General features: G+C 35.3%; 1 protein-coding gene across 50 annotated transcripts in view; it reads left to right on the top strand.

The window, feature by feature from the left end:
* The window catches only part of EYA4 (EYA transcriptional coactivator and phosphatase 4), a 384,171-nt gene that overhangs the window by 276,224 nt on the left and 80,635 nt on the right, over window positions 1-27,312 (top strand). For 26 of the 50 annotated variants that reach the window (XR_014065663.1, XM_081530645.1, XM_081530663.1 and 23 more), the window contains 7 exons: window positions 6,547-6,639; window positions 11,394-11,460; window positions 12,681-12,823; window positions 13,001-13,144; window positions 14,871-14,950; window positions 17,025-17,190; window positions 23,877-24,013. Coding sequence is in view for 49 of the 50 variants with exons in the window: in XM_081530645.1 (XP_081386771.1) it covers window positions 6,547-6,639; window positions 11,394-11,460; window positions 12,681-12,823; window positions 13,001-13,144; window positions 14,871-14,950; window positions 17,025-17,190; window positions 23,877-24,013 (830 nt within the window). In the remaining variant the exon portion in view is untranslated. Of the gene's footprint in view, window positions 1-6,546; window positions 6,640-11,393; window positions 11,461-12,680; window positions 12,824-13,000; window positions 13,145-14,870; window positions 14,951-17,024; window positions 17,209-23,876; window positions 24,014-27,312 lie in introns of all 50 variants that reach the window. The other 24 variants (XM_081530639.1, XM_081530654.1, XM_081530647.1 and 21 more) reach the window with 4 other exon arrangements.

Consider the following 27,312-nt stretch of genomic DNA (forward strand, 5'->3'; position numbering starts at 1 on the left):
AGAGCTCAGGACATGTTAGAAATGTACATTACAAGGAAGCAGCTGGAATAGCCACAGTTGGCCTGGACCTTGCTGTATGTAGATTAAATTAGATATATGATCAGTGAATGAAGAGAACTCCGTTATGCCCATTATTTAATTTTTATAATTTTAGTTCCTTTTTTTTCAATTCCACATTTAAAACATACTTTTAATATGTAAAAATATGTTGCCAGAATTTAGTTCCTCTTAATAATAACTCAAGGTTTTTTTTCTGTAAAGAGCCAGATAGGAAATATTTTAGGCTTTGTAGACTGTGCTGTCTCTGTCTCATCTATGCAACTCTATCATTGTACCTCAGAAGTAGCCATAGGCACTTCAAAAATAAACAAGAGTGGTCAGGTTCCAATAAAACTTAATTTATCGACTCTGAATTTTAAATTTCGTTAAATTACCATGTAACAAAATATTCTAATTTTGATGTTTTTGTAAACGTTTAAGATTTTAAAGTAATACTTAGCTGTTATTCTATTCTAAACTACTAACATAACACACACAACTTTACAATAGTGAATATATGTAATCAACATTTAGTAATTTACATCTAATCTCCAACAGAAACATTTTTCTAAGTGTAAAACATCAAGTTTTCCTGGTTCTTTGTATCAATGTTTAAGAGTTGTGTGACCACATGGGAAAAACAAGGATTTCTGTGTCAGGAGGACTATGGATGTGAAACGTGGTAATATATTTACCAACTGTGTCTTCTTAGACAAGTTACTTAACTTCTCTGAGTTTTAATTCTTTTCTATAAAAGGAGGCTAGTAATACTTCACTAGCAAGGCTTTTGTTTTAAATTATATAATGTATGTAAATTTTTGGTAATATAAACCAGCTTCCCAGGTGGCTCAGCGGTAAAGAGTCCGCCTGCCAATGCAGGAGACACAGGACACATGGGTTCGATCCCTGGGTTGTGAAAATCTCCTGGAGGAGGAAATAGCAACCCACTCCAGTATTCTTGCCCGGAAAATTCCATGGACAGAGAAGCCTGGTGGGCTGCAGTCCATGGGGTTGCAAAGAGTCAGACACGACTGAGCATGCACACACACAAATCAGTATAATCCCTTTTCCTTAATTAATAATTCATTGATAATTAGGCAACAGTTTTTAAGGAAAATGGAAACATACAGTGTGTTAAAGGATTGTCCAATGTTTGGTCAAATAATACATTTTCTTCATTTAAAACATGTAAACTGGCCACAGAAGCAAACTTTTAGTAATTAAATGTTAAGTGTACTTTATTAATGATAATATAATTTTATTTATTTATTTATAAATGTATACTTTATAAATTTATTTGTATATGTCATTAATGACAATATAATGATATGAAATAGTTAATGAATTTTAATGACTCTATGCCATGTATTTGTAACATAGATAAGCATGTGGTACACATTTCCCATTGAAAGTAAACTATTTTATTTATAATTCTGGATTTTACTGATGGAATCAGATCACTTTATAAAATTATTAGAGTAAAACAAAAGGCAAAAGCTAATTTAGTGGCTTTTCAAAATCTTTCCATTAACTCTAGATTTTCAAAAAGATAATTTTAATAGTTTTTACTAATATGACTACTAATAGTATCACCTTAATATCCCACCATACTACCTTGGTGCTGTATAAGTATATTTAATTATTCCTTAAAGTAATTTATAAGGGTTCATCACCTTAATCCTAATTATATAATAACATCTGCAGATTTATATTGGAACCTAGATTTTCCTTTCAAATCTTTGTCACTTGTTAAATTGTTAAAATGAAGAACTGTCAATAAAAATAGAGTAAATACAATCATACCTTGGCGTTATAGATCAGTGGTCAACAAACTTTTTCTGTAAATAGTCAAATAGTAAATATTTTCAACTTTGCAGGCCATATGCTCTCTGTTGAAACTCTTCAACTCTGTTTTCATTGCACAAAAACAGCCATAGACAATATTTAAACAACTGAGCTTGACCATATACAAGTAAAACTTGACCTATGAACACTGAAATTTGAAATTCATAGAATTTTCATATATCACAAAATATTATTCCTCTTTGATATTTTTCAACTATTTAAAAATGTAAGGATCATTCTTAGTTCACAGGCTATACAAAACAAGCCATGGGGTAGATTTGGCATGTAAGGTGTAGTTTGCTGATCCCGATATAGATTCATGTATGTTAGTTCATGTATCATGCTTCGTGTGTTTGCATATACATGTATGTAAATACATGCCAATCATGTGAAAAGTTACTTCCATATATAAGATTCTAATTTCCCTAATAGTGTTAAGATACATGATTAGCCATACTTTATATGCAAAATACTCAGATTCATTGGAAGTTCTTAGGATATGGTCTAAGTGTGAATTTTCACTTTCTCACTTAAAATATATCAAGTTCCTATTATATGCCAGGCTCTGTGCTAGGAAATGGGAACCCAGTGACCTATAGAACATGATACTGGCCATCAAGGGACCAAAAGTCTAGCAGAGAGAAACAGAATTGAAAATAATGAGTGCATAATGTGTTCAAGGTGGGTACACCGCAGAGGGAGGGAATATTTGATTCTACATGGAGATTAAGAAAATACTTCAAAGAGAAGATTTGGGGGAACCAGCATCAGACATTCTGATCAAGTTCATGGTATTTTCTATATTTGAAATCTATATAGCATAGAAAAGGATCTCCTAGAATTTCTAGTATATAGATGATTGACTCACATGGGATGAATTTGTTTCTGAATATTACATGTCTGTGCAGTAGAACCACCTACTGTTGTTGGCTCTGCTCTTTTAGATTTTCTTTTTGGAATGAAAGCCATAAATTGTAAGCATCATCAAATCATTTTACAAAGCTATATACTTTATGGATATTTAAAATGAAAGACACTTGATGCTTGTAGGTTTTGAAATGAAAAAATTGATTTAGAAAAACATAAATCATAAAACTGGTAGGCAACGCTTCTTTCCCCCCTGTTGAGTTGTAAATTGTATCCTTCCTGAACTAACTTTTCCTGAAATTCTTTCCTGAATCTAAGTTATCAGAAGTGGCCATGCAATATTTTGTGGTCCAGTTTAAACACAGATTTCTGAAGATAATGTGTGAAATGTAAATTACTTGGGTCACCTCTGTTTCAAGGGTTAATTAAGCCTTATATTGTAACAAATAAACATGAGCCTTGAGTTATGGTAATAGACTTCCCCTAAAAATAATTAATATATATTAATTTTGTACTTGAATTCTGAAGATAGTCTGAGGTGACAAGATTAAGTTTGCTTTGAAAGTACTTGCATGAGGGTATGGAAGAGGCTGGGATGTAAAGAGAGAAAATCAGTGATTCAGTAGCCATAGCTGACACCTGACAATAATCACATGCAATTTTGATTTAGTCCATAGAAATCAATTATTTTTGAAAGTTAAAAATAAAATTAAATCTTATCAGTATAATAAAATTACTTTGACTTTTTTTTAGTATTTGGCTTTATGAAAAACATCTAAGTTGCAAGTGGATAACTAGCGTGGAGGGAGCCTGGCAATACAATTATTTTTTGAAATAATGGTTCTGTATAGAGCGCTACATGTGTGTAGTTTTTTCATCCCACCTTTTGGGAAATGAACCCTTGAATCACATATATTGAGCATGTAGAAGAATAAAACCACAAAACTCTCTAACCTAAGCACTAAAATATGACTGCTGCTTTTTAAATCAAAATGTTTATTTTGTAAGTTTGAGTTTTGGTGATAAAGAAGATGCTTTTCTTCAATGGAACATAATTATTTCTGTTTTATAGCTTGTACTGTAATCATATTGGACATTGTCCTGAAAAAACGTTAAAAGCCCTGTTTAATTTTTGTGTTAAGAAAAATAGAATACAGTAAAAGAAAATAATACATTTGAATATGACAGTGAATACACACCATAATGAGGATTTTTTTTTAAAGTTTTAGAAAATAGATGCATAGAACTAGACTTGTTTCATTGATGAACATCTTTCCAATAGTGCCTTGCATATATTAAATTAACAAAGTTTCCTGCCTCTAGAAAAGTATATGGTATATCTCATTTAAAGTGTAGAAATAAAGGCAAGACAAAAGAAAATGAAATACGTTTCAAATATATTCAGACTTTTACTGAAAATATCTTTCATTTGTCAAACTTTGTGATTATCATTTTTACTTTACACTCATTACCTGTTTTCTGAATATTAAGACACTTCTTTGTATTTTAACATCTTCTAAATAAATCAGCTAATCATATAATGTCTTATTTCACTTCTAAGTTTTCTTTTCCTGAGAAAAAAATATTATTACTTAATATTATTTTCTTTCTCTATAAAAATCAAAATAACTTTGCATCTCACTCAAGAGATGTTTGCTGATGCTGCCCTCCTGTGAGCATAAGTTGTTTTCTGTAAGCAGCATGATTAATTCTCCCCCGTTACCCTATTATTCAACTCTTACCACATATGAAAAATAAGTTTGTGTTAATGTACACTGTTTTCCCCCAAATATTAGCATCCACTTAGCTACTATTTTAAATCCCTACATTCTGGTACACGGAACATATCTTGTGTATGCTTCTCTTTATATTCTTTCTAGAGATGCCTCTTCTCAGTTAAATGAACCTCCTTTGTCTTTGACTAACAGCAGGCCTTTAAAATTTTAGTGAGAAATGTTTCCAGGATAATGAGTGCAACCTGGTTGCATTCATTCGCTCAGTCAGTGTCAGTGAAGTCGCTCAGTCATGTCCAACTCTTTGTGATCCCATGGACTGTAGCCCACCAGGCCCCTCGGTCCAGGGGATCTTCCTGACCCAGGGATCGAACCTGGGTCTCGTGCATTGTAAGTCGATGCTTTACCGTCTGAGCTACCAGGGAAGCCCATTCATTCTCTAGCTTTTTCCTTCTCTTTTTTGACCACCTGAAATTTTCAAATTGAGGAGATTATAATCAACACCAATACTAAGTTTTTGAAATCAGACCTCAAAGTTGGGATTCAAAGTAACAGAACTAAAACCTCATGTCTAGCTTGGGGATTTTTTTAGACATTTTGCTCCACTCTCCATGGTTCACAGGTGCAATATAGATTACCTTTAGTATTAATAAATCTATTTTACAAACGTCATTTATAGATTTAGACATGTTTAAATGGAAATTTAGCCACAATTAGAATTTGGAGGTTCTGAGAAACTGTCTCTTGCCTTAGTTTTGCTGGAGGCTTTGGATGGTTCCTTTCTGTCATATGTCAAAAGTCAGTTGAGGACATTGCATCACTGAGAGTAGCTGTTACACCTTTCTAAACCCTGCTCTGGATCATCTCTATACAGATGAAAGGAATTCTTGGTTAGTTAGTGCTGCCTGTGAGACAGTATGGTTTCGAGTGTGGACTCTTTCCAACCTTTGCGGTTTGAATCTTCTAGCAAATCTTCATGACATAGTTAAATCACGGATGCTAAATTAACACCAGAGCTCACTAAGGGAGGGTGCAGCCGATTCCGTTCATGTGGAAAGGGAACCTAGTCATTACTGCATGTTTCTCCATCATTAATCGCTTTTCTAACAGAGTAATGTTGCTGACTTGCTTGGTTGGTGGGCGTGCTCTGAGCCCACTATTCTTTCGGCCATATTTGTGCACAGTTGGCTAGTCTTCAGCTTTCTTTATATTTCTCTGCTTGCTTCTGAGGTTTTTAACTGTATCATCCCACTTATGACTAGGAAACATAAGAGGTGTCAAGTAGAAAATAATTTAGTGTATTCCCTGGCTGCTGTGATATATGGAGCTTTGCCCACAAAGGGAAAATATGGTGTGACAAAATGGGTGGAGGATTTTGCCAAGATATACCACCTCAAAGGAGAAATAATATATTAAAGAGTTTTCAAAAGCTATACTTCCTGCTGTAAAAACCATCTCCTATGCTTATCTCTATAATGTATTAAAGATCATTATACTATCATTAGAGTTAAAAAAAACCAAATACCTTATGGCTCTTTTGTCTTTTTTAGAGCAGAAATTTATTGAGTGCCTGATTTTCCACCCACTGTATGAATACACACCCAGGTTTCTGTATATGCATATGCCACCATTGTGTTCTTAAGCAGTCTTTTCTTTTAATGTCTTCTTGGGAAGAATACAATATAAGCAGTAAACCTCTGTTATGATTTGGATTCAGTGTGCTAAAGACTGGTGATTCCTTTCTTCTACCGTTTGACTATAATATCAGAATGTGCTTAGGTGAGTTAAAAATGCAAATACATGTATATTGCTGTTTCACTGTATCAGGTTAACTGCCTTTAAAAGCCAGATTTGAGAGAAGCAGCTTAGATAGAGGATTTTTAGATTAAATCCTCTATAAATGCATGTCCATTTAGAAGCTAAATTAACAGAACTCTCTTCATCGACTTCTCAAGTTTTCTCTTGCATGCCCATGGTAGCTAGAAAAGCCACTAGCTGAACAGTCAGCATCTTTGATATAAAGTTAGAAATATAACTCACATGTACTTATTCTTCTACGTAGTGTCTCTCCTTGCAGTCAAAACAGAGCCTTTGAACAGCAGTGAAACCACAGCCACGACTGGAGATGGAGCGCTTGACACTTTTACTGGGTCAGGTAAAGCCTTAAGCTTGTGTCTTGTTCTGTACACATTGCGGTCCGTGTCATCATCCTAGTGAATAATCGAGAATTTGGATTTTTATAAATTCAGCAATAAATTCACTTTTGGGAAAACATATTATCATAAAATGACGTGTTCTTAGAAATAATGTTTGGAATCATTTTACTGCATCTGCAGTTGACAACCAAGCAATGCCCCAACTTTCTTATTAGAAATAAGCAAAGCTCACTTCTTTCATAATTATTTTATACAGTGCTTGATTTAATTATTAGGTTGTAATAGTCAACTTTGTTCCTTCAACTTGCCCTTTTAAATGACTAAAATCAGCCTTCTCTCCAACATTCGAGATGTAAAACTATCCATTTGATTCCTTCTAAATAACCTTGTTTCCTCTCTGAGTTTAAAAAAAAAACCCTCCTGTGTAAGCAGCTGAGTGACAAGTATTAAAGGTTAATGGGCTGCAGGAGAGCACATGCTGGTCGCATTAGAACCCGGCCTCTGAGAGCACTGACTTTCCCTCTAATGCTTCAAAGAGAACAATAGTGTGTCTTTAAACATCAATCCTCTTTAAATATAAATACCTGATAACTCCCAGGTGGACACAAAGGACACGCATTGAGTTGACTTAAAGATTCCCACCCCCCCACCCCTGCCCCGATACAATATTTCCTTCAGTTGATTATCTGATGAGAGGACTTTTTTTAACCTGAGGAGGAATTTGTATAGCAGAAAGATGAACATTAAACCTAGAAAAGTATTCATGACATTAAATCTTGGCTCTGTTATTCTACTCTAACGTATCTTATACTTATTCATGTTCTCATATACAAGAATTTGATGTGGGTATACTTCTCATGTAAAAAGAGTGGAGGTAAAGCCTTGAACTCTAATGTCATTATAGCATATATTTGATTTTTATAGATGCAGATGATCCCATTTCATTGGTTCACACTGATTGGAAACAGCTGCCATGTAGTCACATAAATATTAGTACTCCAAACAGAAAGATATAATAATTTATATACTCTGTATAGAGAAGCTTGTGTCCTAATTCACATCCTTTCTAGCAATTCTCTTGCTGCTCAGGAGATAAGGTACTAACTTACCCTAGCATTTGTATTACTAACTTACTATAACTATTGTAAACTTTCTGCAAAACAAATGCATATATGAACATGGTTTTTAAGGTTAAGAATGAAATTAAATAATTGCTGACATACTTAAATAGCATACCACAAAATTAATGAAAACTGACTGAAAAAATTATAAGATGTTAGCTCCAGAAGAAATTGCAGAGATCTCTAATGATCCATTTTAAGAAGCAAGAGTATCGAGGCACAGAGATGTTAAAGATGGTTAAGGCCAAACAGTCAGGGCCTCCCGGGTGGTCACTGGTATAAATGAGTCTAGAACAATGTCCTGATCAGTCCAAGAGTCCTTTCTTTAAAAGTTTATTGGAAAATATAAAGATGGAAAAAGAAATATGTGTGAACTGTCAAGCTGTCTGGACTTTACTGTCTGGAATTTACTCATATTATATTTACAAATAGTTTCCAAGTATTCTTTTAAGAATTATCTAAGGTTGGGCTGTCCAGAAAAGTAGCCACTGGCCATATGTGGCTATTTAAGTCTAAATGAAATACTGTTTGGTTAAAAAGCAAAATTTTTTTAATCTAGTCACATTAATTATATTCTAAATGTTTAATCGTTGTATGTGGGATTTTTTTTTAATAGTGGCTTGTTTAATAGTTGTATGTTTAATAGTTTTTAATGGCTACCATATTGGACAACTCAGACATAGAATATTTCCAGCTCCATGGACCAAGTTAAGTTGTGTGTGTGTGTGAGTGTGTGTGTGTGCACGCGCTTAGTCGTCACTCAGCCATGATTAACTTTGCAACTCCATGGACTGTAGCCCACCAGGCTTCTCTGTCCATGGGATTTTCCAGGCAAAAATCCTGAAGCAGGTTGCCATTTCCTCCTCCAAGGGATCTTCCTGACCCAGGTATCGAACCCGCATATCTTTCTCCTCCTGCATTGGCTGATGGGTTCTTTACCACTGCTCCACCTGGGAAGTCAAGTTCAGTTGGACAGAGTGATTTAGGTCAGGGATTCTCAACAGCACTGCTATTAAAAATGCAGCCTCTTTTTTTTGACTAGTAGAAGAGCTGTCCCCTGCAATGGAAGGTGTTTATCGGTAGCCCTGGCACCTATCCCAAGTTAACTGTAGCATGCCTCCATTGTGACAGCTTACCGCGTCTCCTGGCATTTTTAATGCTCCCTGGCGGGCAAAATTTCCACCCATCCCCCTACTCATCTCTCATCTCCTAGAGAGGCAGTGATCTAAGATATTACCTTAGACTGGGTAAAACCTTAAGGGTATAACCTTAAGATTGCTTGACACCACCTTATGAGAATCTGATAATAGTCATTAAAAATGTTTTACCTAATTTTCAGACATTCTGAAGACAGACACTTTTGCTTACTTTTATATGAGGAAATGATGGAGTATAATAAGTTGAGTGTTTTGCATACATTTCTTGATTAATTTAATGCCAATAGGAAATAAAAGGAAGGTCTCCTAAATTTGTACATGGTGTTCCAGAAATCATACTGGAGAGATTAGGCTGTTTTGTGTAGGAACAGTCTTTACTTTGATCAGCGTAATCTCAGCTCACTTTAATCCAGTATTGTCATTGTTCTTAGTTATCTGCAGATTTATTAGTTAGAATAAAATGTATACTGTATAGTCAAGAAGTATAAATTTTCTAAGTTTTATATAAACAGTTTTCTGAGTCACAGGTTTTGTTTTCTACTTAGAAAATGAACATATATACATTAATATGAAATCTTAGAAGTTGAACCTTTGTACTATTATGGGTACATTATTCTAATGATGTCTAGATTCATTCATTAGAGGGAAGAAGCATCCTGTATATTCAGAATTGTGTTCATATACGTGAGGCTTTTTGAAAAAAAATTTGTTTGGCTAATTCATTCGATGCATGAGACCAAAGCTAAGTGTTTATTTTCATTATTTGATATTACTTTAGAAAAGCCTTGTGTTTCACAATCTTGAGAATAACTGATTAGTATAGTCTAAGTCTTGCGTGTACCACAATGAAGTTTTATAAATAAGATGAAACTGTGGAATTAAGCCTTAATTATATTTCTGCTAAACAGGGTATTAATCATTGTTAATTAATGAATCAGACTGAATTTCCTGTGCAGTATACTGTTGCTATTATGCAATGTATGTTTAGTGCCCATAGTGTGATAGAAAAGGCTTGTTCTCATTGAGTTGATACGAAAGTTTTGAACATTTTTTATGTGTTTAATAAACAAGTAGACAATTAATGGCTCATTGCTCCACGTATTTTCAAAAATACCTAGCAAATTCATCTAAATTTTGGTTGCTGAAAACATTTAAGACGTTAAACCACAAATCATACGCGGTGATTGTCAAAACTGATTCATAATATTCTTCAAAATGTACTTTCTGCACTATTGCTATGAAAACTGTAATATACTCCCCATACTCAGAGCTTACAGTCCAAATAGCATTTTAAATACATTAAATTCTATGTGTTTATGAAGCAATAGATCACAAGGGTACTTAATAGCTTTTGGATATAGAAATATATCATGTTTCATAAAACAGTTAGCAACCTAAACCTATTTGTCACTTTTACAATTCTGAAAGTTTAGCTCCAGAATTATGAACAACTTAGAAAGGACACAGTACTTTGAAGTATAACTGTGATTGATTAGGCTAAACTAATTCCAGCACTGCATTGTATCCTACTTTAATCTTTTTGAAAAGTGAATGAACAGCAGATGGCCTAATAAAGACACTCTGTGTGCTTGCCCAGTATGGACTGGCTCTGAAGGGACGGCCTTAACACTTTAGGGTCCATATATTTGCAATACATCTGTCTTAGTCAAGGCAGATGGTTAAAGGAAAACGAAACTTCCAAACTTTTGGAAATGGTCCAATTTAGGACTGCGTGTTTGGCTGAAATGTTGATAAGACCCGATTTTCACCTTTAATATCTTCTCAAAAAAGTCCAGTCTGTGAGAGTTCAGAATACATTTGTAAACAGGATTGCTGCTGGATGTCATATTCTGCTTTTTCTCGTGTTGTATTGTCACCCGGGCTTTCTGTGTATATTCCAGTCATTACAAGAATTATTTGGACTCTGCATTTTAAAGACTCATCAGATTGACAAAACGAAAGGAAATAGAAAGTATTATCGTTTTATAACTTGAAAATGAAGGTGAAACGTCACATTTTTCTTAATTTTTATTGTATTTCTATTAGAGTAAATGCAGAATAAGAGCACTATCTTGTCGTCATGTTTGGAATTTTAAAAAGTTTGCAGATGAAAAGGTTTACTTGTATATCATGAAAGCTTAATTACTTATAATCAAGGATATTTATTCATAGCATATTAATGCATAAGAGCATGCCACTGATTTGAGAAAATGGAAGAATGATGAAGGGGATTGATTTGTGAGAAGATATTATGTCATTTTCCTAGAACAAATATGGAACAGTTTAATTAGAAGAAAATGTTTAGGCATCTGTTTCTGTTTAGAAAACAAATGAATTTTCTGTTTAGAAAATGAGTGAATTTTTTGAAATACCTCTCTAACATGGTCATTTCTTTAAATTAGTTTTGATTACTCCAGTGAAACCAATGAAACATATTTATGAAGCAACCTTTTTTCTATTTTTTGTGTCTCATAGTAATAACAAGTAGTGGCTACAGCCCCAGATCCACGCATCAATATTCCCCTCAGCTGTATCCTTCCAAGTAAGTGGTCAGTAGTCTTTCAGATTTGTTAGAATAATTTTCTGGAATTATCTTGATTAATCATATTTACACAATATAATAACTTTAAATCAGGATATATTTATATATATAAATGTTATAGATAGTTGAATAGATAGATTCTTGGATAGATTAGACCTATAAATAAATATTTTTCACAGATCCAGGAATATATTCACTTTTGTCCAGACAGTTCTTTAATTCTGAACATTTATATATTTTGAAGAAAGCATCAAGCACAGATCAGAATATACTGGTTTTTTTTTTAATAAAAATTTGAAAACTCTTACTAGTTTAAAGAAAATCTGAAAAGATTACATTTTACTCAAACCTCAACACTTCATAATTTGTTCCAGCTTTATAATATTTTTATTGGATTTCAAATTCTAACAAACATTTTGGAAAAATATGCACCATTGCTTTTATAACTAATGTACTCAGTGTTTTGAGGACAGTGGTAAACATTTCAAGCTTAAACTATATTGGGTGTATATCTGAATTTGGTTGCCATCAGAGAGATATGTCAAGATTTGGGATTCCTGATCATGCACATTTAAAAGTTATTTTCCACAGCAGCTACAGTGTTTATTCTTAAGCATAAGCTAGATATTGGATATCTATTTTGAGGACATTCTGTAAGATGTGGCAAGATGAAGGGAATGGCTTTCCATTTCAAGAAGCTGCATACTTTTTTAAAAAAATTTTTTGGTAAGACTTTAGTTCTTGTAGAGAATTCTTCCTAGGGCTTTTAATGACTTTTGTAATCATTACATGGCATTGGGTCATGCATGGTAACAGGAAATAATGCTCATGAGTTAATTAATTAATTAACTGACCTGAGCTCGTTAATTAACTGACCTGGACTCCACTTTCTTCATCTACATATCAATTGGAATACTATTTCGGGTGTAAGCAATATAGACCTGGAAGAGACTTTCAGGATGATATCTAAACCAAAGTTTTCTTTCCACAGGTGAGGTATAGACTTAGGAAGTTTATTTGCCCAAGTTATTGAGACTGGGTTATAGCAGAGCCCGGTCTCCTGACATTCAGACTCATGTCCTTTTCTGTATTGTTAAAATGATATTGTGGATAAAGAAGAGGATTACTTCCTGGCTATTATCAGGTTTCACTGAATCTAAGCTGTCTGAAATAATATGCAGTCTTTGTTGCCACAGTAATGCTATTTTTCTGATATTTAGGCCCTATCCACACATTCTTTCTACACCAGCAGCTCAAACAATGTCCGCCTATGCAGGCCAGACTCAGTATTCGGGGATGCAGCAGCCAGCCGTCTACACTGCCTACTCACAGACAGGACAGCCCTACAGCCTGCCCACTTACGGTATTTCACGTCTTCTCTCTTCTCCTTCTTTGGTTACAAGCAGGTAATCCTGCTGGCTAGTAACTGTATATTCTAATATTCTTATACAGACTCTCATATTCTAATATAAGTTACAACTCATGTTATAGCATGATCATTTTATTAATGAAATGGTTTGCACATGCACTTTCCAAACAGATCTGGGCGTGATGTTACCGGGCATCAAGACAGAAAGTGGACTCTCACAAACTCAGTCCCCATTACAGAGTGGGTGCCTCAGTTACAGCCCAGGCTTCTCTACCCCACAACCAGGCCAGACACCTTATTCTTACCAGATGCCAGGTAAGCAGCCACCCAGGAAACATCTTAAATGAGAAAGAATTCTTTGAATGAGACTCCTTGGCTTCAGACTAGGAATATATAGTCATGAAGACAGTATTAAATGCTACCACTGCTCAGACGATATCATTGGAAAAGATAACTAAGAGGGAACATGATGAAAAGAGCTCAACATACATCAAGAAACATGACCCATATTAAATTTAAATACTTAAGCTTAAGTTGCATAAAATTGGCAGGAAACTAAGTCCAAGCAAAGCAACCTCCAAGCCAGTCACCACACTAGTCACATGTTTGGCATCTACTTAAGAGATTTCAAAGATTCAATGACAAAATCCAGCATTTTCTTGTCAGGATTCCTTATGTATGTAATGCTGTTTTGATTTAATTTAAAATTGAGTTAGCACTTTTCTAAGTCCTGTTTACTGTTGAATGATTGAGGATTTCTTTTTTTGTTCATTTCTAAAATACCTCCCCCCTGTTAGTACTATATTTCTTAAATAGGAATATTTAAATCATTTGTACCTCCCCTCTTAAAACTTTTTTCTCCATTATGATCATTATTTAATTTTTGTTTTTGTCTCCGATTAAAAATTATTTTTGAACATTGTATAATAATTGCAGAAAATAATTTAGTGACATGGTAAAAACATTAAAAGTTTACTTTTTATCTGTCATTTTTTTCTAATGATTAGTCATAGTTTGGGGGCTATATGAACATTATTCAAACTAACTAATACTGACATTTTGGTTGGTTGACTAAAATGAAATAATTACTTAGACCTTTTTTGGCTGAAATGACAGGTGTCTTTTTTCCTTATAATGTTGGTAGATAAATGTTTGCATACATTCCTCAGCCACAGTGAGCTGCTCAGCTTCAGTTGGCAGTGTGGAAAAGACCATAGAGACATTTCCATTTATTCCCCAAAATACTTTTATATTGGATATTCCAGGCTACATCAATTTGCATTATTACCTAATACTATTGCTATTCAAAACATATTGTTAAAAAAAATCATCAGCTGCCCTAATAGTCCTTTATTTTATTCCCTAACAAGTGCATTCCATGAGATCATATTTTTGAATCTATAGATTGATAGTTTGCTTGTTTTTGCCCTAATTTTAAATAACTAAATTACTTGCTAACTTTGTCATAAAATTTTAGAAGGTTGTCAAAACTTTGATGATAGTGGTATAAACAGTTCTCCCTTGGGTCTGAGCTCTAGCCTACAGCTTTTTTGTTCTAAGGAAAGGACATAGAGGAGCAAAAAAGATGGGATGCTGGAAGCCTCATTTCTAAACGGATTTTGAATGTTTATTTCCTAAGCTAGCCTCAGCCAATTGTTTAAACTTGAGTAGTTTTTGTATGCACATGCAGTTGATATGACCATTGGAAAGTTGCAGGTATTTCCTGGAAGTAGTCTCACTATCGCTATTTTATTCTCTGAGTACTTCTGTACATGTAGACATTGGCCTTTGAAAGTTAGCTGAGTCCTTGGTAAGATTGTTCCCACAAACTTCTGTTTACCTCTACAGAATTCTAAAGGAAGGACTTTACCAGTTGTCACAAGAAAAAGCCAAGCATATTTCTGTTAAAAATCTCTCCATTTCAAATCTCACTGCCTCAACAACAAAATTTAAAATATATTGCATTGAATTCTGCAAAGTGAAATATTTTAATACTTTTCAAGAAATACATTTTAAATGCAATTTGTTCTTTTATCTCTAGGTTCTAGTTTTGCACCATCTTCTACTATTTATGCAAATAATTCAGTTTCAAATTCAACGAATTTCAGTGGTTCACAACAGGTATAGTAGCTTTTTATATTTATGCTTTATATATATATATCAGATTTTTGAAGAATAGTATCAGATTAATAAACTTTATTTATGTAAAGTTAAGACAGCATTTCAGAGTAGTAAAGATTAGCTATCTAGATTCTTGGGATATGTATAATTATGGGTATTTTAGATTTCTTGATTGCTAAAGGTTTACCTTTTAAACTTTTAAGCCATGATTGTTTTAGTCATGGGAGGAAATGAGAAAATCTGCTGCATCCTTTCCGATCATCTTAAACCATACTAAATTAACTTTATTTTTTCTTAGTAAAAAGTTATGAAAATTGATAGGTTGAACTATAATCAATAATCAGATTATGATCTAGAGTATAGTGCATGCTTGGTCCAAACCCAAATCATTTTTTTCAAAAACAGAATGCATCTCAGACTCTATATTGGCTTTTATTTTTTAGTTCTATGAATTTTTTGATAACTTTAGTTCCTATTCTCCTGAGAACTGTAATTTTTTGCTTTTGTCGCTATACCTGCTCCTAGAATTCCTTAGCTCTCCTAGTGATATTTGCTTAATCATTTTGTGAGTTTTGAAACCTACGATTGTTTCTAGAATCATGTTAGAATTACATGTGGAGCAAGACGTAATGTCCCTGAAAGGGTGAATCAGCATGGAGGGAGACGAATTTGTGATATATTCAGAAACTTTCTTATTTTCTACCTCTCAGTCATGTTCAGAGTAGTTAAGATGGAAAGATAGCTGATTTCATGGGTAAGCAATACACTATTTTACTGTTAACAGTCTTGCTGGACTTCTGTATATTTTAAAATAAAAGTTACTGCACAAGTGTTTGCTCTTTGGATTTACTGAAGGAATTCTATTAATTGCCTTCTCTCAGTTTTTATTAAGACAAAGGCTAAGAGGAAACTTTAATGATTAAACAGTGGAATAATGTTAATAATATTTTTGACAAGATTAAACTGCATAATTTGGCATTAGTTTGAAAAATGGTTTCTTAAAACACTAAATATCAAGGCCAGTATGTACATTTTATTATAAAAAATGAAGAATTTTTGATAATCCAGGTGGCTTAATTTCAGTCACTCATTTATTAATACACTGGGCATTTATTGAGTACATGTTAACCATTAGATTTTTTGACTATGCATTGAAGATTTGAGAATCGTAAGTCAGTGTTCCCTGCTCTCTGAAAGGATCCAATCCTCCTGAAGACATAGACATGAAAATAATATGGACAAGGGGTAGAACATTTTAATGTAGTACTGAAACATACACTAGGCAGAGTGGAAGCATAAGGAAAAGACTGCTTTGTTCTACTTGGGAGGATTAAAAAATGTAATGTGTAAAAGGATTTTGAAGGACTATTTAGATCATTCTAGGATTATTAAAAACTTTTAATAAAAAGCAAGTGAGAGGAATTGATCCAATGGCTTTCCTTTTTCCTTAACAAATGATGCAAACGAAATATTTGAAAACCTCACTAAAGATTTATTTAAGTCAAGGCCTCAGGTGCAATGTAGCCTGTGAGAAACTGGGTAAGAAAATCTTTTAATCATTTTCTTTTTCTCTGTTGTTTATCTCCTGCCAAGAAAACAAAATTATCAAGGGTAGCCTAAAAAGGGAACAAATACCACAACAATGCAGCCCAGGGTCTGTATGAAAGTGAAGGAAGGGTACACCTCCTTCTTGCCGGTGATTTTAGAAGATGCGATTGAATGCTGTGAATATAAGCATCTCCTTATCTCCTCTTCAAGTGCTTAAGATCTGACAATGTACACCCTTGGATGCATAATTCTGAGTAGGGGAGTAAAGCATATATGATCTTTAGGTAGATTAAAATGTGTGTACTGGACCTGGTTTGCAAAACCCCACAGGGTATTTCATTACTGTGTGCATGTAGAAGATGCCCACAGAATGGTCTCTGCTTTTTAGGATCACCTCAAAGCTGTGGACTCCAGAACCAGTGGAGCCAGATACTGTTCTTTCCGTTACCATTGTGATTGCTCTTCTTTGAAGCATGCCAGAGGGCAGTCTGTCTTTCACACACACACATCTCAATTGTTATTTCAGGATTATCCATCCTACACAGCGTTTGGCCAAAACCAGTATGCACAGTATTACTCTGCATCAACCTATGGAGCATACATGACATCAAATAACACAGCTGATGGCTCATCCTCCACGACCTCAACCTACCAGTTGCAAGAATCTCTCCCAGGACTGACTAGCCAACCAGGTACAGATCTTCATCCAGGTGAAATATTTTTTATAAGTTTTGTTTGTCTAATAATACGGAGAAAATGGAATTAAAAAAATATTTTTAAAAATGACTGAAAGCTCCCAGATAATTATGCTGGTGTTTAATCTGTGCTAGTCATTGGCAACCCACTCCAGTACTCTTGCCTGGAAAATCCCATGGAAGGAGGAGCCTGCTAGGCTGCAGTCCATGGGGTTGCTAAGAGTCAGACCCGACTGAGCGACTTCGCTTTCACTTTTCACTTTCATGCATTGGAGGAGGAAATGGCAGCCCACTCCAGTGTTCTTGCCTGGAGAATCCCAGGGACGGAGGAGCCTGGTGGGCTGCCGTCTATGGGGTCGCACAGAGTCGGACACGACTGATGCGACTTAGCAGCAGCAGCAGTAACCTCCACCCAGCCTAAATCCTGTGTTCCAATTCTGTCCTGATCTGTTGAGTAAATACTTAACATTTCATTAAGAGTCTTACGTTAATGTAAAGAATGAATGATTTCAGAATCCTTGCTTAACAAATGGTGGAAACACTTCAGGTAAGGAGATGTTTGATGTTCTCATCACACTGTAAAAGGTGTTTCTCACTGGTGAATATGTGGGGAAATCAAGGTAGGATAACTATTCAGAAGCAAAACCACAGAAGAAGTATTTGATCATCAAGACATCAGAGACTGAGTGATAAGACCAGCAAAGTGTTTTGGAATTTACTAGAATTGAGCAACTAGGAATGAAAACTAATTTATATACTAAAAACTTTTTATACTGAGTAGAACTTTGGGTAGAAGATGGACTATGATCTAATGTCAATATGACCACAAGAGTTTCTCTGCAGGAAAGACACAGATGGGTACTTTCTATTATCTAAAGAATAATCAACTTTCAGAATAACTCTTTTATTTATATTAAAAATACTAAATGCAGACATGTAGGTATTCTGAGTGTATGACCTTGAATGTAATACATTTGTATGTGACATTCTCATATTCACTATCAGAACACTGCAATTTCTTTAGCCTCCCATTGGTTGCTAATGCCAATGAATATAGTTTGACATAATTTTCAGATCTTATGAAAATCATAATAATGCACATTGCTGGATCTTTAAGAAATTCTGTGACCTCAGAGGTTCCATCAAGACAGTTTTAAGTTTGATTTTGCCTTTGCAGACTGGCATGCATCTGAAAAGTAAACAAGTTCACAACTATGGGATTTTTCTCTATTATTGATGAAATCTGAGATATTTTGTTTAAGGGCATAAAGAGTATTTTCCATTGACTGGCTCTGCATTTGGACTCAAAGCAGAGACCTAACAATTAAAATTTATGAAAACAGTTTTTCATAAATCTTTCCCTGTTGACTTCTCCCATGTTTAAAATGGAAACATACGTTATGTTCTATAAGAGACAGCTGGTTGCTCTGATTTAGCGATAAACCCAATGAAACAAAGTTGGATATGAATATCCAAAACTTAGAAGGTGCAGTTCTTCATTATGGCACTGATTAAAAGATAATTATTCAATCATGTGTACTATTGGCTCAGGAAAAAGCCTAGGGCAATGGGTAATGACTGAGTTATTTGAAAATTATGAATAACATTCAGTTGTTTATCAATACTTTACCTTATTAGGTAATTTGACAATGTATTTAAAGAAACATTACCATGCTGATTAAGAACAGATATTTTAGTTTATTATCTTTGAAAAGATATTCCTTTGCCTTTACCATAAAGTTTATCTTAGGCATTTGCATTCAGAATGTTTGAAGACTGATTAGCACATTAAGCTTACTGATAGTTTTATAGCTCATTTTTAAAATTTTAAACATTTTTAAAATTAAATATAAGTAGCAATTTGTAACAGTATTCTGTACTCTGAGACCTTGAAAACATAGTACATTAGCTAATTAAACTTTACAAATGCTGCAGAAAAGTAAAGGATATAGTAAGATCCCTTCACACTTTGAAAAGGCAGTTTCTTCAGCAGAACCCAGTAGTCTTTCTAGGTCTTATGGCATTTTACATAAGGACAGGAAGGAAAGCAAAGTGCTAATTCATGTCTTTGAAGCCAACAAAAGGATTTAGATGGAAAGGACTAACCACATTTAACTTCTCTGCCAATTTGCATTTTTCCTACCTACAGTGTTACTGTACCCTAATGCAATTACCTGAGTGAAATTGACAGAGGCACTGTAATTAACAGCTTTCTCCTTTAAAAAAAAAAAATGTCAACAAACGTTTAATGATCAATTGAGCTTAGGTTCCTGGTTTTAACCTTTATCAGAAGAAAGGCTAGAACCTTGAGAAGATATGGAGGTCAATTCAGTTCCATCTGGGTGGTTTCTGAAGGAGCCAAATATAGCACATGCCCTCTTTAGGACCTGTTCTTTTACTTTGATGCTCTTTCGATGAATTCCTTTGCCCTCTGTATCACAGAAATTGTATAAAGTCTATATACTCTTTTGATCAGTAGAAACACATACAGGTTTGACCTCTTTGTAATCTGAACAGTCTGTTGCTATTTAGGGGAGGAGGTATTACCTAGTGGTTAAAGCAGGAATTCTGGAATCATACCAGCATTTCACATACAAGCCATTTCATCTTGGTTAGTTAACTGAGTCCCACATGTCTCCAGTTTTCCCACTATTAAAAGAGGATAATGAAAGACCAAATTCACTAGGTTGAAGTGAAATTTTAGTCATGTGTGTGTGTAAAGAATGTTTCACAATAAAGAGCTCTGGAAAAATCAGCAAGAAAGATAACCCAATTTTTTAAGTTATCCAAAGATTTAAACAGTTACTTTGTAAAAAAAGAACATACTGAATGAGCAAGAAACAAATAAAAGTATTCTACATCATTATCATCAAGAAAATGCTAATTAAAACTGCAGTGAGATACTGCTATACCCCGACAGTTGCTAAAAGAAAAAAGACTAGCAGTATCAAGAGTTGATAGGAATGTAGAGAAACTAGAACTCTCATTGCTGGTAGGAGAGTGAATTAATACAACCACTTTGGAAAAAGATGCTCAGTGTCTATACCTTCCTGTGACTCATCAGTCCTGCTGCCAAATATATACATATAGGGATATGCTAGGCATACATACAGGGATATGCTAGGCATACATATAAGGATATGCTGGGAATGGGAGCTTATGTCCAGAGATACAAACAAGAATGTTAATAGCAGCTTTATTCATAGTTGCCTAAAACTACAATTAACCCAAATGTTTGCCAACGGAATGGATATAGCATAATATATCATGAAGTTCTAGCCACATTGAGGAAAAAACAAACTGCTTCAGGCTACAGTGTGGGTGAATCTCAGATACAATGAGCAGTGCTTTTGCCAAACACTTATTCTAGTAAACTTTTTAAAAAAGAAAATGCCTGGGACTTCCCTGGTGGCTTGGTGGTAAAGAATCTGCCTGCCAATGCAGGAAACACGGGTTATATCCCTGGTCTGGGAAGATCCCATGTGCCGCGGAGCACCTAAGCTGTAGAGGCTGTGCTCAGGAGCCTAGGAGCTGAAATTACTGAGCCCACGTGCCACAACTACTGAAGCCTGCATGCCCTGGAGCCTGTGCTCTACAATAAGAGAAGCCACCACCATGAGAAGCCCTCACACGGCAGCTAGAGAGTAGCCCCTGCTCACCATGACCAGAGAAAAGCCCACGCAGCAACAAAGACCCAGCACAGCCAAAAAATAAATAAAATAGGAAAAAAAAAGTGCATGACACATACCAATAGTTCAATAAATGTGGAGCCATTCTTCATAGTTTTCTTCAAAGGCTGTGCCTTTACTTTCATCAGAAACACTTTTGTCCATATTTTGTCCAAATTCTTAGAGTCCTTTTAAGATCCTTCAGTAACTTAGAATCATTGATATCAAGTCCTACTTCTGTTGAGAGTGAGACACTTCCTATGACCAGTTTTTTTCCTTTCTCCTCCTACTCTTCTGACTCCCTTGTCATCATAGCTGCTGGCTTCCAGTTCTTTTGAGTAGCTGAGTTGTTCCTGCCAAATTCTGTTGTTAGGGATCCAGTCAACAATCAACCACCCATAACTGATGACAATATTTTAGGCTTTTGCAAGATTTTCCCCTTTCACCTCTTGCACTGTTGCAGGAACAAAACTGCCTGATGAGAGTTAACGTCTAAAAAATTGATCTGTAATGGATAGAAAGACAGGTTTTATAGAATGTCAACCAAAAATTGGTTTACATTATATGCTTAACATATGTGAGTTAATTTGAATCAGTATTTTACTTGAAAAAGAACATTTGACTTTTAGGACATAGTAACCTTAGAAAAATTCTATTTTATAAAAATAACTGAAAATAGAAAATATTTTGTGTGATTTTTAAAAAATTAGTTGTGTGTTTAAGTATCCAAAACCTCATTTAATGTCTGCACAAGTAAGCTGAAACATGATTTACTATGACATCGGGCTGTAGTCAGCATTCATAGCTAAAGAATCTTTCATTATGTTATTTACTCTCATATATTCGATAACAAAAACCCATGCAAGGAACTGTGCTAGCAGTGTTTTAAGAGCAAATAGTATTTGGAGCACAGACATTTCTTTGATGCTGCCCTGACATGCACAATGTTTCCCAAAGAAAACATTTGACCATTAGAAATTATTAGAGGTTAGCTTTGTAAAAATTATTTACTTAAAATTTCTCAGAAAAAATATTACTTAAGTTTTATCTAGTTTGTTCAGATGTGTTTATTTAGATTAGTAACTGCTTGGCTGTTCTTGTAATTATTTTACTTTAATTTTTATGATAAGGCATGAGAATCATGGAGAAGGAGATGGCAACCCACTCCAGTATTCTTGCCTGGGAAATCCCATGGACAGAGGAGCCTGGTGGCTACAGTCCATAAGATTAGAAAGAGTCAGACATGACTTAGCAACTAAACAGCAACAACAACAACAGGAGAGTCATAACATCTTTATATTTAAAAACTGTGTAACTTTGATAGTTTGCCATTGGATTCTCCTAGACATTTTAACTTTATGCATATGATTTAAATTAAATATAAATTAGATTTACCTCAGTAATAAAAGGTAGCTGCTATTACTGATGTTTTAATATACAAAGAAACTAAGATTCAGAAAGATTGAATAAAATACTTGAAGTTGTACAGTAAGTTGGACTCTTGTTACATGTGAGGTTTTACTGTACCTCACTGTTGCCTCAGTTTATCTTAAAACCTTCCTCACAGATCTGCCACTGCTCCATGCTCTCCACCTCATAAGGTGCTCAATCACTTAGCTTTAGACATGTCAGACTTTCAGGTATCTGTGGGACATGCAGAACCCAATTAAACATAAAGTCTGAAATGTAGGATTTGACCCAGTATGATGTATGCATCATTGAGTAGAAAGTGACTGACCTATGAGAGAGTAAGATTGCCCACATGGTGTGGAGTGGGGAAAATGATCAAAAGATAAAACTACTAAACCCCAGCATGTGAGAAATGGGAGGAAGAAAAGGAGACCGTGTCCTAGACAGAGAAGGACTCATGGAAAAGATTCTAGAACATTCTAGCAGGGTATCAGCTATTAAGTGGTTCTGAGGAGGTGGTATTTAAGAGGATCGATCATATGTAGCACAGAGCTCCAGGAAGGTAAGGACTGGGTCTGTATTATTGCCTGTGTCATTTAAATGGCTTTTGGAGACTCCAGGTAAGAGTAGTTTTGTTAGAGTTTTGGTAAACTAAAGCTGGATTATGACAAATGATATGTCAGAATGTGACATTCAGTTCTGTAGCCAGTGACTTCAGTCTATACTGGCTCCATTGCAGGGGCCTAGTAGGCACATGTAGCTACTACAGATCCAAGTCAGCTCTAAGTGTCATATACACACAGGATTTTGAAGACTTAGTGTGAAAAAGAGATTATGTAAAACACGCCATGTTCATATTTATTATATGATGAAATGATAATGTTTTGAATATATTAGAGCAATTAACATATAGGAATAAAACTAATTTTACACGTTGCTTTTTATATTTTTTTAAAATGCAGCTTCTAGAACATTTAAAATTATATGTGTGGTTACATTCATGGCTCACATTCTATTTCTACTGGACAGGACTAGTATGCCCTGTTCTTTTAAGAAAAGATCTTTTAAAAAGAAAAGATAGCAAGTAAATAATTTCTATAGAAATGCAAGGTTAAAGGGAAGGACTTTTTAATTTGTCTGTGCCAGGACCCACCCTCCCCCACCGCCCCTCACCCAGGAAAGGGAGAGGTTGAAGGGAAGATAAGAGAGTTTGAGCAGTGGACGTGATTTCCCAGTAGGTGAGGTTCAGAAGTCATACTTGCATGTGGAGGAATGGGATCTTCTCTCCGACATAAGGAGTTGAGAACAGATCTAAATTTAGATAAATATGTAGGTGGGGACAGAGACAGGCAAGTTGAGAGCATCTGGAGTACAAAAGGTGTTCAGGTTTAATAGCTGACGTAGATCAAATGTAGGAGAAAATGATGTGACCTGCAAAAATTTTTGGCTAAGTTAGGATTTTTGTGTATTTGGGATTATATCTTTTCTTTTTTTTTTTTCTTTTTTTGGTCATAAGGAGCTTTTTGTTAACATAATTCATAATGAAGACTTACACCTGATCTAAAAATAAAGTGCTCTTCTTGACACAATTTATGTTATTTACAGGAGAGTTTGATACAGTACAGAGCCCCTCCACACCCATCAAAGATCTTGATGAGAGAACCTGCAGGAGCTCTGGGTCAAAGTCCCGAGGAAGAGGCCGGAAAAACAATCCTTCCCCACCTCCTGACAGTGACCTGGAGGTATACTGACTTATCTTTAAGAGACATAATAGATATTTTATTCTGTTGGCTATGTTCTATACTTTACAGTTTCATGAAGTTTCAAACTTAAAAAAGGATGTATCATGAAATGGGTGGACCTACTTGGAAGCTGGCATTTCACAGCTCTAAAATTGGAGATTTCATCCATTATAATACAAAATTACAGACAGTGACTTAAAAATGATGCTTTACAAATTCCAGGCTGGAGATAGTTGGATCTTTTGATACAGAAGGCACAAATAGAAAATTATTATTTAAAAGTAAAGCCATTGTGAGATAAGAAACGCTCTATTTGGAAGTAGTAGGGCAATGAAAGGTGTCCATACAGGTCAGTAAATATTAAAAAGGTAAAATTAATCTATACGGAAAGGAAAGGTGGTCATTGGGTAATGAGACAAATTCTAATCATTTGATACATATGGTAAAATGTTTATATCTGTGTCATTTTTTCAAGTTGGGATGGATCTCTTGAAATATATTCATACTAAGCAGGCTGACTTTTATTACAAAACATCAGAAGAAACTATTCTTAACCATAATGTGCTACTTCTTATATAACTGAGTATTTTAATTATGAAAAAAAGTTTAATCTTCAGATTTTAGTAAGGTCAAGGAATAGTCATTGTACCACTTCCTAAGAGATCATTTCCTTGATGTTTTCAACTAAAAAAAGATGCACAACTTGAAAGTTGTGAGTTAAGTTTTATTTGGGGCAAAATGAGGACTGCTGCCCCGGAGGCAGCATCTCAGAGAGCTCTGAGAGACTGCTCCTTAGCTGCAGTGGGGGAATGTCAATATATAAGGTTTTGGTGAAGGAGGAGTTCAATACCATTAAGCACTCATTTTACAAAAGGTTTTTGGTTAGTCAAGAGAATCTGATGTCACCATGAAGCGATGTAGTGCTTCTCTAGACATGCTCAAAATTCTCTAAGCCAGGCTTCAACAGTACGTGAACCGTGAACTTCCAGATGTTGAAGCTGGATTTAGAAAAGGCAGAGGAACCAGAGATCAAATTGCCAACATCCATTGGATCATCGAAAAAGCAAGAGAACTCCAGAAAAAAATCTACTTCTGCTTTATTGACTATGCCAAAGCCTTTGACTGTGTGGGTCACAAGAGGTGGGAATAACAGACCACCTGACCTGCCTCCTGAGAAATCTGTATGCAAGTCAAGAAGCAAGGTCAGTTAGAACTGGACATGGAACAATGACTGGTTCCAAATTGGGAAAGGAGTGTGTCAAGGCTGTATGTTGTCACCCTGCTTATTTAACTGATGTGCAGAGTACATCATGAGAAATGCTGGACTGGATGAAGCACAAGCTGGAATCAAGATTGCTGGGAGAAATATCAATAACCTCAGATATGCAGATGACACCACCCTTATGGCAGAAGGAGAAGAACTAAAAAGCCTCTTGATGAAAGTGAGAGAGGAGAGTGAAAAAGTTGGCTTAAAACTCAACATTCAGAAAACTAAGATCATGGCATCTGGTCCCATCACTTCATGGCAAATAAATGGGGAAACAGTGGACACAGTGACAGACTTTATTTCTTTGGGTTCCCAAGTCACTGCAGATGGTGACTACAGCCATAAAATTAAAGAAGCTTGCTCCTTGGAAGGAAAGTTATGACCAACCTAGACAGCATATTAAAAAGCAGAGACATTACTTTGCCAACAAAGGTCCATCTAGTCAAAGCTATGGTTTTTCTAGTAGTCATGTATGGATGTGAGAGTTGAACTATAAAGAAAGCTGAGCGCTGAAGAATTGATGCTTTTGAACTGTGGTGTTGGAGAAGACTCTTTAGGGTCCCATGGACAGCAAGGAGATCCAACCAGTCCATCCTAAGTGAAATCAGTCCTGAATATTCATTGGAAGAACTGATGCTGAAGCTGAAACGCCAGTACTTTGGCCACCTGATGGGAAGAACTGACCCACTGGAAAAGACCCTGATGTTGGGAAAGATTGAAGGCAGGAGGAGAAGGGGATGACAGAGGATGAGATGGTTAGATGGCATCACTGACTCAATGGACATGAGTTTGAGTAAACTCCAGGAGTTGGTGATGGACAGGGAGGCCTGGCGTGCTGCAGTCCATGGGGTCGCAGAGAGTCGGACATGACTGAACAATTGAACTGAACTGAACATGAGGAGATGCAAAGATTGAGGCCATAAAATCTATTCCTAAAAGCATCCAACTATCTAAAGACCTGTCCCACCAGATTCCCCGGCACACAGGGTGCCTCATTCCACCTGAACTCCCTCAGAGGTTGTTGAAGGTCAACAGCTTATAGCAGCATGGGGTTCAGTCTCCGTAGAGGCAGATGGCAAATGCTTTTGTTGTTCAGTCATTGGCAGTGCTCTTGGTAAGTGCCAATTTGTGGTTGACAATGTACAGTAGCAGATTAAAATGCCTTCAGGAAGGCAGAAGGTGATATAAATGAGTGGGCTGGACTAGGGAGCCTGCAGATTTTGAAGAAGAGGAAGCACTGGCCAGTCTCAAGAGGCCCTGCATCACTGCCCTGGACGGTCAGCCAGCACTGCTACAGATCGGAAGTTTGTCCACAGCAGTCAGAACCCTGAACTTTCCAAGAAGTCTAATCTCAAAATGTTGATTGATTATTTGAAATCATTCAAAACAGTGTGCATGCCAAATAACATATCTTATCACCTAATGTGACCCAAAGGTCCAAACTTTACAATTTGTATTTAGGTATTGCTCATTGATTCGTTTAAATATTTTTAAAAATTTAATTCTTAAGGTAAAATAGTGCATATTGTTTGATGCTGTTTTCACAAATGTATATTTGCAATACTGAAAAAAGAGCTACCTAAATACACTGATGGTAGTTACTACCTAAATATAGTAAGCTAAAGATGATTTCCATTTTGTTTTTCCTTCTGAGTGCCTGATTCTTTTTTTAAAACAATAAAATATGATTATTACTTTTTTAATCAGAAAAAACTTAATTCTTTGCATGAATTGCTAAACTTCATGATCTAAAATTTTGTAAAAGCACACTTTTATCATAAAATCCAAATGTGTCTTTCTGGAAATTAACTGCAAGTAAACATTTGGATGAATTCTTTCAAATTAGGACATCTGAATTAAGCTTATTATATTTATTTGTCACTCTTGCTTCCAGGTTTTGCAGGAAATAAATCTGGCAAATTTGGGGAAAAAAATAATAGCGTAGCATTTGTTGTTCAGCCACTAAGTTGTATACAAGTCTTTGTGACCCCATGAACTGCAGCACGCCAGGCTTCCCTGTCCTTCATTATCT

Source organism: Giraffa tippelskirchi, chromosome 9 (genome assembly GCF_054371585.1).
Source record: "Giraffa tippelskirchi isolate mGirTip1 chromosome 9, T2T-mGirTip1v1.2.pri, whole genome shotgun sequence".
Lineage (NCBI taxonomy): Eukaryota > Metazoa > Chordata > Mammalia > Artiodactyla > Giraffidae > Giraffa > Giraffa tippelskirchi.